The following is a 14575-nucleotide window of genomic DNA, read 5'->3' on the forward strand; positions in this document are numbered from 1 at the left end:
GTTACAGACAGGAAGTGAGGTCACTGACAGAACGCCTGCAGCGTTACCTGTCCACCGACTCCAGTTTCTCACAGAACACGGTCAGAACCATCACCACATCCTCACACAGAGCCTGGCTGGTGGGGGAAACATCTGCAAACACACACACACACACACACACACACACCCACACACACACACACACACACACACAAAGTTCATACATCCAACTTTTGCACTAAGTGATAAAACAAACTAATTAATCCTCCTCGTTTGCCTCTAATCTGTAAGAAATTAACATTCCTGAGAGGGAAGTTCGGCTCCAACCATGCATTCAGTTTATTTATGTGTCACTATTTATTGTTTATGCATTTGGCAGACTCTTTTATCCAGACTAACAGACAGGGATAAAACAATGCAGTCAATATTAAAGCTACTTAGAATGAAGAACCCCAGTGAGATGACAGAGCAGAAATAGAGGGAAGCTGAATTAAGTGGCTTTAAATAATCTCTAAACTAGTTTGTGCAGCTTATTTATTGATTGACATTACTTTATTAAGTTTAACTGGTATTGTTGTGCACTAAAACACCCCGTTTTCTTGAACTTTTCAGTGAAAGTTTTATCCTGCAGGTGTTTCCAAAGTGTAGCTCCATGTGTTTAAGTTTATAAAACATGTTTTCTTGCAGGCTGCTCAGTCCATCAGTCTGTTTTGTCCCTCATAGAGACCCGTCCACCAGGACAACTATGACTCTGGACATTACAAACTGTTCACGTAGAAACTACAGACACTGTTCATTCTTCACTAAGCAGATGTGTAGAATGATGTGTACCTTTTCTCTGCAGAGGCAGTGCGGTCACCTCATCTCCTTCAGCTCCCTGCAGAGCAACACACAACACCAGGGAGGGTCACTGAGTTTGTGACTTTAAGGAGATTTTAAGGAGCAAAAGAAAATACATGCTTATTGAAAGGGAAAAAATATAATTTTATGTATTTAAAATGACTGATGACAAAATATTACAAGATGAACACAGCATGACTAAACTGCAGAACCAGCCTCCAGAAAACGACACTGGATTTCAGAGGAAAAATATCAACCAGATGCTTCTGATCAAATGTGCTGACAAACTGCTCCTCAGTATTCTAATCTCAGCATGCAGGTGGGTTTTAACACGGACCATGGAGGAAAGAAGTCAGCCATTTTCTCAGAGAACCAACTGTTAGCAGAACCTTTTCAGTTACTGGCAAAATCCCTGCAGCAAATCCAATTTAAACCGATTGTACCGTTCTTCTTTATGCTGACGACTCAATACTCTTTATTGCTAATCTCCAAATTTCTCAGTCTGTGTTGTCATTTTTTCCAGTTTGGTATAAGCTTGTTGACAGATCAGAAGATTGTTTTGCTTAATTAAAATTAATTAAAAATAATTAAAGATGTAAGATACATCAGAATTACATGTTAGTTTTTAAAATATCAGTGTGGGCCAATATTAATAACCCATGTTTATTTCCATTTTCTTGTCATAAGTTTCAGGAGGGGAGAGTGTTGGGCACACAATCAATAACATATTTCTGATTCTGATTCTTAATCATCACTGCATTATTAATGTCAGACTAAGTTTTCATATCAGTGCGTCTTTAAAAATGATATTTAGCAGAAACTCTTTTCAACAAGGACCTTAGAGCGTCAGATTATCCTCATCAACGTGGAAAGAGTCACAGTGTAAAGTCACTTCCTGACTGTCTGCTGTCCGTTATTCTACAGAAATATTATTCCCTTGATGACCCTTATTGTCACTGAGTGAACCATCAACTCAGTTAAATCTGAGGTCGTCCTTCCAACAACTGAACCCGGCCCAACCCGTCATTAACAGGCACCAGCAGATGAGACTCAACAATTACTGAGAGTAAAGATGGTAGATTAAAGATGGACATTGATTTTCACACCAATTTAACATTTTGGTTTAGTTTTGAAGAAACAAATAACTGACCAGATGAGCAACAAACAGTTTATTTTGCTGCTGTATGTAGAAACTCAGAGCAATAAGAGGAATCAATGTTACTGAAGACAAAACAGCAGGTAGACCTCAAGGTCCTCACTGCTCACTTTGCTGCTGACGGGTCTGTTTAAAACAAATACGTGTGTGTGTGTGTGTGTTTTTTCTCTGACCTCCTGTCTGTGGCGCAGCTGCAACGTCAGGTCCCCCAGTATCTGGCTCAGGGTTGCCCTCACTGCTGTGTTGATGCTGCGCTGGTGACAACTGGACATGTAGGTCTCTATACACACCTGTACACACACACACACACACACACACACAACAGGACATCAGTGACGCAGAGCACCAGAGAGCACCACCAAGCCACGTTGAACTGTCGGGGAGATTTATGGGAAGCTTCCATGGCGTCACTGGTTGCCACGGTGACCAGGAGTGGCGTAAACCACTGGGATGCGTCGTCAGCCTGCAGAACATCTGATGGTCAGATTAAAGGTCGCTCTCTGGGGAAGCTGAGCAGTAATGGAGCACGGAGGCAAACAAAGACAAGATGTCTGCAGCGTCAGCAGATTTTACAACAGCGTGAAGCAAAGAGTTCAGAAAAATGAGCTGAAGGAAATCCGAGTCCAGACAGAACAGATTTCTGCAACTTCGTAACCAAATACCTTCATCTAACAATTACTTTAACAATCAATTATTCTGATGATGAATCGGCACATTCTGTTGATTTTTCATTTAACTACTTATGTCTTTTTATACAATATTAGAAGTATATTAAAATGAATAATGAAATTAAATAGGAAAAATTTATTTTTACCCAAAATAAGTTAAAATATTTTTTTTTACTTAAATGCAGAATATATGTGAATATGTACAGTTTTACCTTAATTACTTCCCTGAGTGTGATATTCTTTCAGTAACTGGCCTTTTTTAAAGTCTGTATACTCCAGTCAATGATTAATACATTACTAAATTGGTTGATTATTTCAATAAGTGATTAATTCGATTGTTTCAGCCCTAAAACAGAAACCAGTTAGAGTAACTCCATCTACGACAAAAATCTTCTGCAACCTTATTAATTTTCTCCACCTGCAGTATTTTTAGAAAGTCCATTAGAATCGGCCTGAACGTCCTTCCTGTTCCTCCATGTGGCTCCTGGGGGCTCAGGGACCACATGGAGCTCCGAATGTTTGCAAACGATTGCTGAAGATATGGATCATCTGTCTGAACAGAGACAGCAGCAACCCATCACCACGGTTACGGAGACGAGACGCCTTATTGGTGCTGAGCTCATCACCTCTTTAGTTCAGTTATATAGTTGCAGACTTTGATGAACTAATTAAATGTATATTTTCTGTGTTTAACGTGATAAAATGCTCAGCGTTTCCATTAGAACTCGATCTGCTCTGAACATGTTTGAACCTGGAGCCTCGTCTGTCAGCTGAACAAAGACTGAAATCAGCTAATTAGACTCAGATTTAAAGCCTCTGCAGCTGCTGGGCCATTTTAAACCTAATCAATGAAAAATCAATACATCCTCCAACATCCGACCTCACAGCTCTACTGATGCTGCAGTCTGCTGAGGTGCAACACGGATTTTTTCAGGTTCACGTGTTTCAGCTCAATATTTCACACATTTTCCCAACTAAATTTGCAGTTTGGACTTCATGTTATCATATTTCTAATCTATAACTGGAGAAGGACAGATGGCCGTTCAATCAGCCGAGTAACATGAAACCCAGAGAGGCGTTGGAGTGTCTGTGGTTTTGCAAGCAGTCATCTATTGTTTGGAGCTGCACACACACAACACACACACAACACACACACAACACACACACAAACTGTAGGCCTTTTATATTAACCAATAACCCAACAGTCACATTTTGGACAGTGGAGGAAGCTGGAGTACCTGGAGGAAACCCAGAACATCCAGCTCCATCACCGTCTAAATAATCAACTTGGGAACTGAAGTGTTAGGAAGTCACATATTTATAGTGAAGGAACTGAGACAGGAAATAAATCTGGAAACAATAAAAACCTTTTCTGACTACGAAGGAATCCTCTACATAATAAGTGACTTTTATTCACAGCCATAAAGTCTAAAACCAAAGACCGATTTTTCTTTCTACATCAAAGTTCACACAGTAAGTTCAGATGCTAATAATAATAAACTGCAGGTGTAAAAACGTCTCCGAGCTGAATAAATCCCTGAGCCTGTTAGCCTGTTAGCATGTGACGGTTAATGGAGATCTGCTGACAGCATTCAGAGCGGTTCTCTGAGTTATGGCCAAACAAATAGAAGCAGATAATCTCTGTCCCTCTCTAACAGCAGCTGGTCAGGTCCGGAGGCTCTGAATGCATCAACACATCAACACCAGCAGCTTTTATCAGCCGCTAATGGCAGCAAACATCTCCTGTGTCCTGCAGCTGCAGCTGCTGGTCACTGAACTGAAACTACAAATAAATCCTCCCAAAGCTCCAAATGTTTGCACAAAGGAGCTTTTATCAGTTTATTAGCTTTAAGTGATGCATTATGCAGCGTCTGAGCAAGAAAACAACAGAGGTGACGGTCAAACAGCAGAACAGTTTAATCATTCAGTCAGAAATTTGTGCCATTTGAGTTTCATTTGATATGATTTTTGATCGTACAGAAGGAGAAAAACATCCTCAAACTGCCTCAGATATCAGAAGGATTTCATCTCTGAACTCTTCAGATCTCCTGTTGCCTCCTGAGTTGAAAAAGCTTTTCTGTTTCCAGGGAAACGTTCTGCTGGTAAAACTATAAACTAAAACAAGCTGAACTCAACGTCAGGATGTTGAAACAGATGGTCTGGTTTTCTTTTAACCACTGTGGTTCAAGTCTCCCATCTGTAAGGATTATTTTTTCATTTTCATAGATTTGTTCTGTTAAAAACACTAAAAAACGTTTTCATATTTGTTATGAGCCATTTTTCAGTCCCTGTTGTTTCAGCTCCAGGAATCTAAATAAAATATATTAATCTACCCCAGAAAACGGGAGCATGAAAACATCAGTGGGATGTTGGGTAAATTAAATCCAACAAACTTCATTTATCCAAAGGGAAATGAAATGCTGTCATAACTCAAATCCTCCAAGTATCTTCAGAGCGGTTGTGGACGGTGACGCTGTGGGGAGGAACTCCTACAGCAGTCAGTCCTGCAACGAATCCGAAGAGGCCTCTGACTGAAGACTGTTGCAGTCTGACAGTCTGATGACGATCCTGACATGCTAACAGTTTAATATCAAAGCAGCTCAGATGATATTCTGTGGTAAAATGTCCTGGATGACAGCATGAGCTGAAGTTTGGGACATGAGGTAATGAATGAAGACAGAGGTCATGGCTTGAATTATAGACCTCCTTGTTCGCAGTCGGAGGCAGCAGATATTTTAACACATTAATGTCAGATTGTCTGACAGAATGAGCTCATTTTCACAGAGGTTGCTGTGACTGCAGTGTTTCACAGATTGTTTACCATCCAGGAAAGAATCAGTTTCTGTAAACCCAAATATTTATTCTTCTACTTCTACAACTGAGATTCCAAACACAAAAATCTACTTTATTCCCCCCAGTGTGGAGTTTATTAATGATGTTTATAATGTGTTCTTCCTCTCCGTGAGAGGAATCTGAGGAGGAATGAAACACGCCATAAAGCTCAGAGTTCAACAGAAACACGACAGATCAGGACTGAAACAGACCCTGAAGGTTTCTGACGATCCTTTCCAATAAAGTTTGAACTGGTCCAGTTCAGGTAGGAGAATCAAACACTTGGCAGAGATATTAGTGTGATAAATATTGGTCCTGATCTGGAGCAAACCAACAACCCCATTCAGTCATCTTAGAGGGAAATGATGCTTTTGTTGCTTCTACAGCATCAAATCTTGAAATGATTGTTTTACCTGCGCGATCCTCAGGATGGAGTCTCCATTAATGTCAAAGTTTGGAGAGTAGGTGATGCAGAGCAGGACCTGCAAACAGAAAGAAATCATTCTGATGTTCTGCACAGGAGCTCAGACAAAAGGGTCAGAGGTCATTCATCTGACGGTCAGCAGAGGTCTGTTACCTTCATGACCTCCACCTGCAGGTCCTCATGCAGGGAGGGGGTGACCCTGATGGCCTCCAACATCTGGCTCAGCAGCTGCTTCTCCAGAACCTCCACCTCCGAGCTGACTCCGCCCACAAACCGGTCGTCACACAGGAACTTCTGAGGTCAGAGTTCACAGGTTAGGGGGAACCAGAGAGGCTGTAGGGAGGATCATGATCATGTTGAGTACCTGCATGCCGGCGAGCGCCGTTTGGCCCAGTTTGGTGTTTTTGGACTCCAGCGCCATCTGCAGCGGCAGCAGGCAGCGCTCTCTGCTCAGAGCAACAGAAAACAGAGACGTTACTGACCTGGAATATTAATAAACACACAAATGCACCAATAAATAAATATCTAGCAGGAAAGAGTCCAATCAGGAAACAATAAATTAACTGTTTGCATCTGTTATACAGTAAAAACAAACTGGATGATCAAATTCTGGTTCAGCCTTGAAGCTCCTTCTTCTTCTCTGATGAACATCAGATCCCAACTGAGAAGGAAATTATTTATCTGACCTTTGATTTTCACCACTGATGGACGAGGCAAGAAGAGATGAAATCAATAAGATTAAATCTGTAGCTATAAATTCATGTTCACATAAACCAGACCTGATTTTAAATGTCAATATTAAAAATAACTGCACACATTTTTTCATCATTATGTACTGAAGTTCTGATGCTGATTTAATGTAGTCTGGTCAATTCCACTTGATTCTCATCTCCCTCCAGGTCTCCATCTGGGATTTCTCCCATTGAGTTGCATTTCTCCAGTTGAACTTTAACTGGACCAATCAGCAAACGATGCTTGTAGTTTAGCAGCGGCAGCAGTTTGTTTGTCACGCTTCCAAATATTAAGAAATTAAAGTTGGAACAAGATAAATGTACAGCTAAACTCCAATAAACTGCTGCTTTACTTACGTCTCACCCAAAAGTTAAGCAGGCCACAGAACAAGAAACTGTTTTTTACCAGGCTAGTTTTAATGTGATTTGCACAGAAAACTGAATAGTTTTATAGTCTGGGTCTCTTATGTAACTATGTGTCTGATCAGAAACAGTCTCCCGTCTTCAGAGACTCTCTGTCTTGCTGCGTTTCTTCCATTCTCTCCAACTGAATCTCCTTCTCTTTATTCATGGCTGATTGAATCTCTGCTGCTGATGGATCCGCGGCTTTCAGACGCCGCTGAACCAGCTCAGCTCCTCCGGCTTCAAACAGGCCGCAGAGAGGAGGACAGTAAAATCTATCCACCATCTCTTATGAGCCTGAAGAAAGAAAACTGAACCACGGAAAGAACAAGGAGGCGACCCGACCCAGAAAGAGACAAAATCAGAGATAAAACGGGCAGAAACTTTCATATAAAACCCAGAACTGACAGCAAATATCACAACTGCATCAATCATTTCAGTCACGCTTTAATGTCAGAAGGTTTTTATCATTCTGTAGATAAAGAACTGCTCAGATTACTGAGGATTTCATCAATGTTTAATCTAATCAGCTCTAATAAAACAGAAGCTAATAATGAATAATTCATCATTAGAACTTCAGCTTCTTTTTCTGTCATCTACTTTCTCTAGGGGGCGCCACCGCTGATCTTCAGCCACACAAACATTTTACAATTAATTTTTTTTTTCTTTTACAAAATGTCACTAGAGAAGGTCTAAAAAGTTACTAAAAGTTGGTAACATTGCTTCCTCTAGTCTAGACCAAAACCCCGTTTCCCACCATCCTGTGGTCCCCACACTGACCACGCCCCTCAGTGTCCCTTGGCTCCGCCCACTGCGGTAAAAAAAATGTTTTAAATGTGTCTGGGGGCAGGTTTTCTTTACAGGGGGGTTAGTTAGACCAGACAGAAGTGACCAGATGGAGAACTGGTTCTCCTGTACTGACTGGAGTCTTTGAATATCCAGACAATGCAAATATCCACACACAGATGTCCAGCAGTTATCAGGCAGCAAGAGTCGGGTTTGATACTGGTTTTAGTTGAAATTCTGTTCTGGTTTCTCAGTTTTCATTTTCATTTCATAGACAGACATTTAAAGTGACTCCTGTTTGTAAAGGTTCCTCAGATGTCAGGAAGAGTTTAGGAAAACCGTTAGCTTAACCGGCTGGTTTTATTTCACTGCTCAGTTTTATATTTGCCTTATCAGCTGAGTGAATCCAGGATGATTTAAATGTATTCAAATCAGACCAGAACAGTTTAAAGACGTGGGATTCCCAGACTGCTGCAGGCGACAACACGGAGAAGATGTCAGGGAAATCTTCTCCCAGCAGATACGGGTTGATGACAAGCCAGGAAAACGGGATTATAGGAGAACTGGGCCAGTAAACCATGAAGGGTTTCTGACAGCACATTCAAACCTTCTGCTTCAATTTCTCTACTTTAAATTTAACGATAAACACAAACTAATACCAGAGGCAACAAAGGACGATGTCATTAAACAAACAGATACTTTTGTCTGTTTTTGATTCCAAGACAGAAGAATTGAGACGTGAGCTGAATGAATGAATGAATGAATGAATGAATGAATGAATGAATGAATGAATGAATGAATGAATGAATGAATGAATGAATGAACGTACCGAAGCTGTGAAGGAGAAATCTTGAATGATCCCTTCTGAGCCTCCAGAGTTTCTGAAAAAACAGACAAAAACATCCAACATTAATCAAATATTTTGTGTTTTAGACAAAACAAACATTATTGGCGCTTCACTATTTCAGAAAAAGATGCAACAATTTTTAGAATGATATAACTTTCCCTACATAAATAATAAAAAGTGTTTGTTTTATTACCAAATCAAGTATTCAGCTACAAATAATAAAACATTTTCTTAATTTGCTTATAAAGTTGCTTCTGGCTGCAGCATTAACAGATTCATTTTCATGTGAACTGTCCCTTTAAATTTGGTATTTTTTGGACTTTTTAAGTTGTTTTAAAAAATAAAAGTTGGATATAAAATTGCACGTCTGATTTTATGTCTTATAGCATATTCAATCAGGTTCAGTTCTGGACTTTAACTAGACCATTTCACACCTTGATGTTTCTCTTTTTCAGTCATTCTGTCACAGATCAGCAGGTCACGTTGGGATTGATGACCCAGTTTGAACTGCAGCTGTCAGACAGACTCACATCTGACTCTGGAATATTTTAATAACCAGTTCTTTGTCATCATGGAAACAAGCCCACATCATCACTCCTCCCCCACCGTGTTTGAATAAGCTGTTTGGTCTTTTGTAGATGCCTTAGATAATTTCTAAACTTTCTCTGAATTGAATGTGGGACTTTAAATCACATTAAAGTTACGTTTAATGTGATTAAACTCCCTGGATTCAGTTGCTGCTGCTTCTCTGACATCTTTCCTGATGTTTTCCCTCCTGAGTACAAAGTAAACTTTCTGAATAAAGAGCAGGAGTTTTATTATTTTGCAGATGTTCCTCCCAAAGAAAGACTTTAAAACTGAAAGTTGTATATTTTGTTACCCTGCTGCTGCATGTTTAGTCTCAGTAGCTCCTGTTGCGTTTCTGTGATATTCCACTGCGTTCAGGAGAAAACGTGATTCTCCCTCCGTCAGCACAACCTGAACCTTTCCTCTGGGAGCTTCACTCCTCACCTGCCTTTCTCCTGAAAGGTCATTCTGCCGCGGCTACCGCTGTTAATGCTAGCAGCATCTCCATGACATCAGAGGAAGCCATGTTCTCCTCACGGTAACCCAGTGAGTCACAGAGATTAGCTGGATGTTTTCTGAGCATCACGGAGGTTTCGCTCCGTGTCACTTACAGGAAATCCTTCATTTCTGCCGGATCATCTTAACTTTGTTTCCCTTTTACATGAAGCAGGTGTTCAGCATTTATTGCAGGTATTTTAAGAAGAAAAATAATCTCAAGTCATGATTTTACAAAGCCATGCCATAAAATTAAATAAGATATAATTTTACTGTTTAGTTATCCTCAAATCTGACTGAAGAATCTATTTATCAAGAATAATTCTTCTTGAACTTTTAACCGACTCGATCTGATCTCACATGTTCCCTGAAACATTTTGTTTTCCCTGCAGATCACTTTAAACTAGACATTCAGAGTTGATGCCACTCTGACCTCCATGTTTCAACATAAAGCACCATGTTGTCCGTGTCAGAGGAGGAAAACCAACCAGATGTTTCTAAAAGTAGCAATATGTGGTAAATCAGATGAAAACCAGATGGAGATCCATTTAGTTTTTCTGAGAAAAAAATGGAGGTTCAAAGTTGGAAGTTGGGAAAATCAACCAGAACACAAGAGATGAGAATCTGGACTTGATTCATCCTGATCTGGTCTTTTTGAGAATCTAAGTAATAAATTTCTTCATGTTGCTGATGATTCTTTCATCTAGTGCTTGGTTTAGGCTCCTTAAACCTTTGACATGCAGAAAAGGACTGGTTAGCTGTAGCTTTTCTTTGCTCCCATTTAGATAGAAAATTACAAGATCTGTAGAACCGGGTTTGGACTTCCAAGCTGCTTCTACTAGAAATCGGTTCTGAATGCAACATAGACCAACAGTTTATCAGCATTTATTATAATGACTGTGATGATTGATAATATTAGACAACCAGTAGGTTCTAAATGTGTCTCAGCATCACACAACAAGTTCTGCTCTAAAAATAAAACCGAGCCGTCGGGCTGCTGCGATCAGAGCTGCAGTTGGTCATGTGACTCCGCTGCTAAACAAAACCTGCCACTGATTCTGATCAGACGTGTTTTCAAATGTAAATAGAGCCTGCTGGGATAGAATGATCAATTTTTAGAGTTTAGGAACATCATCACTGCTGCAACTCATTTCAATTATAAAACATTATTAAGTCACATTACAAAGTAAACAAATGGATTTTATCCAGCACTAATTCAGGAAAATCAGTCACAGTTCAGACTTATGAACACTGAGGTAGCCACTTCTATTCAGTCTCAATTCAGTTCAGTTTATTTTTTTAACTCCAATTCACCACAAATATGATCTGAAGGCAGTAAAGAAAATAATCACCTCAGTCTAATCATGCAGATCCAGTTTCTGTAGCTCATATTAAATAACACAGTCAGGCTCAGTTCATTTTCTAATTGGTTAAAAAAAATTACATCACTTCTCCTGGACTAGCATGTAGCAACGTCCACTTTAACAGGAACAACAGAACCAGAACTGGAAGTCTGCTGTGACCCACTGGGTCTGAGACAAAGCAGAAACACAGAACCACTGATCCAGGACCGGGAGAACCTTCTATGGAGCACAGAGGAGCACAGAGATAACGGCAGCAGAAGCTCCATCAGTGGCTTCATCTGGGAGAGAAACACGGCTGAGCAGAAAAACTCACAACTTCTCAAAACTCTGCAGCTAACCTCCAGCTTCGGGTCAGAATCCTGTGAGTTGATGGAACCAATTCAACTCTGATTCCTCTGCAGTTCATCCAGACTAACAGTAAAGCAACTTGTTCACTAATGGAGCTCAGAATAAGTGTCGATAAACAGCTAGCAGCACACTGCATTTACACGGCGGCCATGTTGGATTTTGAGGTCAGAGTTGGTGTCAAACCTCCAACTCTCCAAGAGGGAATTTCAGATTTGGGGTGCAGAGTTAGCAGGTAATGTCTGAACAAACGGGAGGAACGTTCATTAAAACAGAAAATATCTGCAGAAAATTCATTAGAAATTAAACTTAAATTTATCTGAAATGGACTTAAATAAGAAATGTATAAAAACTGATTTATACTTTTTACTGAATTTTAAAGTATTGAACAGAACTCGTTTGCACAGCGCCTCCCAGAGGCCTGTGTGTGTAATTCGGGGTAATTAGTCAGCTCTGCTCCTGCAGGTAAACATCCACGCATGAGTGGCGCGTGGAGGAGTTGACCACGTCAGCAGGTCATCAGGACCTGTCTGTTTGGAAACCATCTGCAGAACAAACACTGGAACCAGTTCCAGTTCCAGTTCTGGTGTAAACACTGAGTCCAGATCGTGGCCTCTCATCCAGGGGTCCCGCTACGGACCCCCGCTGTTTCCCGCCTTGTTTCCGACTCACCGGCAGGTGAACCGGGACGCAGATTATCCTCACGAACACTCACCACAGGCGCACACGCACGCATCCCGCACGGCTTTGTGTTTGTGCCCAGACGCGTCTTTCTGCAGCTTCCTCAGGATTTCCTCCATGCTGAATCCGCGGCCGCGGCTGAAGGGGGGAGCGGGCCTGGGCAGGTCGGTGCGTGGCTTTTTAAGGGAGCGGAGGCAGTGACAGCATCCCGGAGCCCCCCCGCTGCGAATGAGGATGATGATGATTCATTCCCAGCCTGCAGCCAATGATGTCAGGCCAGCCACAATCCCGTCAAGGTGGGAATGAACAGGAAGCGTCCGGGTTTCTGATCCCAGACCGGAGCCGATCACCTTTCGGCTGATAATCAATAATCAGCCGCCATCGGCCTCCTGCTCCGTTAAACCCGGATCAATAAATCTTCCTCGCTGCTGTTCGTGACTCGTTTATTCCTCCGATCTGTTGCGTTTTGGGAATCCAGTCCAGCTGATCCTTCTGCTCCAATCAGAAACCAGATCCGGTTCCAGAATCCTCCCTACCGGAGCGGCATCACAGCCGCAGTCCAAAAGGCGGATTCCTGCCCTACCTGGCAACCCAACATGTACAGCGTGTTTTCCTGGGTAGAACGCAAAGCGCGGCTGAGCGGCACTGGAGCGGCTTTACCGGGACACGGACAGGTGGAGGAAGCAGAGAGCGGAAACCAGCCTCTCTGCCTTCACAATAAAAGCACCACAGGAAACAGTCACTTCATATGTTTGATCTGTAGATTTTTATTCTGGCTGAGATTTGATAGAGTTTTATTACGTAAGAACAATTAGATCAGTTCATCAGTAAACCCGCCAGGGCCGGATTTACAGGGATGTGGCCCCCTGGGCTGGAGGCCCCTGGTGCCCTGTTAACCACAGGGAATTACAGACATACATCAGCAGGTATGAACTGATGCATTGAAAATAATATATTGTTGCCTTTGTGCACACATAAAAAAAAAAAACGTTCATTTTATTAGAATATGGATTTTTAATAACTATATTTATAGTTTAGTACATATACATAGTTTATGTTTATTCTTTTCTTAAGTTGTAAACTTTTCCTTAATGAATGTTCCTTTATTTATTTATTTATTTATTTATTTATTTGTTTGTTTGTTTGTTTGTCTGTTTGTTTTTGCCTTTGTATGACAACATTCTCCCCTTCCTTCTTAGTTGTGACTCAGGAGTTTCATAATTAGATTTCTATTCCATTCTATCACAGCTTCTCAACCAAAATGGCGGTTACCTTTAGAAGAAGCCTTCAGTTAGTTCAGATGAAAATTGCTCATTTATATGTAAATGTTGGGGCGGCTGGGGAGTTAATCCCTCATTCAGGCTGGACGAGGAAAAACCTGCCAGAGTGGAAATGAAACATTCACACATTAATATTACTCACACATTAAACATAGACATACAGATTTATTGTTAATCATTAAATTCTACATTCAAAATATACATATTGAGCAAAAGTTCATTATATGGCTCCAATAATAAAAGGAGCAATAATTAAAAAGTATCAATGTGAATGTAAACAATAAAAAGATCAAAGGGAGTGTAGGATTGTAACTGTGATCAAAGTATTGATGGATGTTGTACATGTGCATCTCAGTAACAGATAATATCTCTGAATTTATTTCTTTTTTTCAGTTAAGCACATAAAGCACAGATTGGATTAATAAAATAATATATTCCACTCTGATGATTCAGGCCAATGAAAACCTCCGAATAACATCAATAAAATGATTCAATGCCAAAATGTTGCTTTTCTACCAACTGGTAATATAAACTGAATTTAACTGCATTGTATTGTAACAAGTAAAAATCTGAAATGTATGAAACCCTAACCCTTACCCCTAACCCTAAATTATAATCCTTGTTCATGATTGGATTATAACAGATTTATTAGATCACATTTTTCTGTACATGAATTGACCTTCCTGTGTTATGAAAAACTTTCAGATGATATTTGTAGTGAACTGGTTCCACAACCAAACAGAACAGAAAGTTATGTCACTAAAGAACCTGAATCTTCACAGGATGCTTTTAACATGCATGTTGGTGGAAAATTGAGTGGAAGGAAAAAGTGAGCATAATTTTTTCAGTTTTTAAACTGAAATAATGAAGTAAATTAACTTTTTGTCACAAATAATTTGATTAATTATAAAATAAAAACAAATGTAGAACAGGCAGCTCACATACAGACTATTAGTCCTCAGTTGTCTGAGGTTAATCTCCTTAATACTGCAAATAAATGCCTCAGCTTCCACCAAAATCAAAAACTGCACCCTTGAGTTAGCCCATATCTAGGAGATAACATGTAAAGTTTTCAACTGGTTGAATTATATCAGATATTTTAATAGTAAATAATTTTTCTCATTTGCAGATATGGTTGTTGCCACTGTAGCCAGAAGATCTTGGATTCAAACCCCAAC

At 40.3% G+C, this 14575-nt stretch overlaps 1 protein-coding gene across 2 annotated transcripts in view; it reads right to left on the reverse strand.

Moving 5' to 3' along the window:
- Positions 1 to 12984, reverse strand: part of arfgef3 (ARFGEF family member 3) — a 36913-nt gene extending 23929 nt beyond the window's left edge. Inside the window, exons 1-8 of one of the 2 annotated variants that reach the window (XM_044136938.1) lie at positions 12152 to 12984; positions 8648 to 8699; positions 6264 to 6345; positions 6053 to 6193; positions 5889 to 5957; positions 2149 to 2265; positions 811 to 856; positions 48 to 132 (exon numbers count right to left, since the gene is read on the reverse strand). In XM_044136938.1, coding sequence (XP_043992873.1) covers positions 48 to 132; positions 811 to 856; positions 2149 to 2265; positions 5889 to 5957; positions 6053 to 6193; positions 6264 to 6345; positions 8648 to 8699; positions 12152 to 12236 — 677 coding nt within the window. In that variant the 5' untranslated portion in view covers positions 12237 to 12984. The remainder of the gene's footprint in view (positions 1 to 47; positions 133 to 810; positions 857 to 2148; positions 2266 to 5888; positions 5958 to 6052; positions 6194 to 6263; positions 6346 to 8647; positions 8700 to 12151) is intronic. The other variant, XM_044136939.1, reaches the window with a different exon arrangement.
- Between the last annotated feature and the right edge of the window lie 1591 nt (positions 12985 to 14575).

The sequence above is a fragment of the Gambusia affinis genome, linkage group LG13, assembly GCF_019740435.1.
Source record: "Gambusia affinis linkage group LG13, SWU_Gaff_1.0, whole genome shotgun sequence".
NCBI classification, from domain to species: Eukaryota; Metazoa; Chordata; class Actinopteri; order Cyprinodontiformes; family Poeciliidae; genus Gambusia; species Gambusia affinis.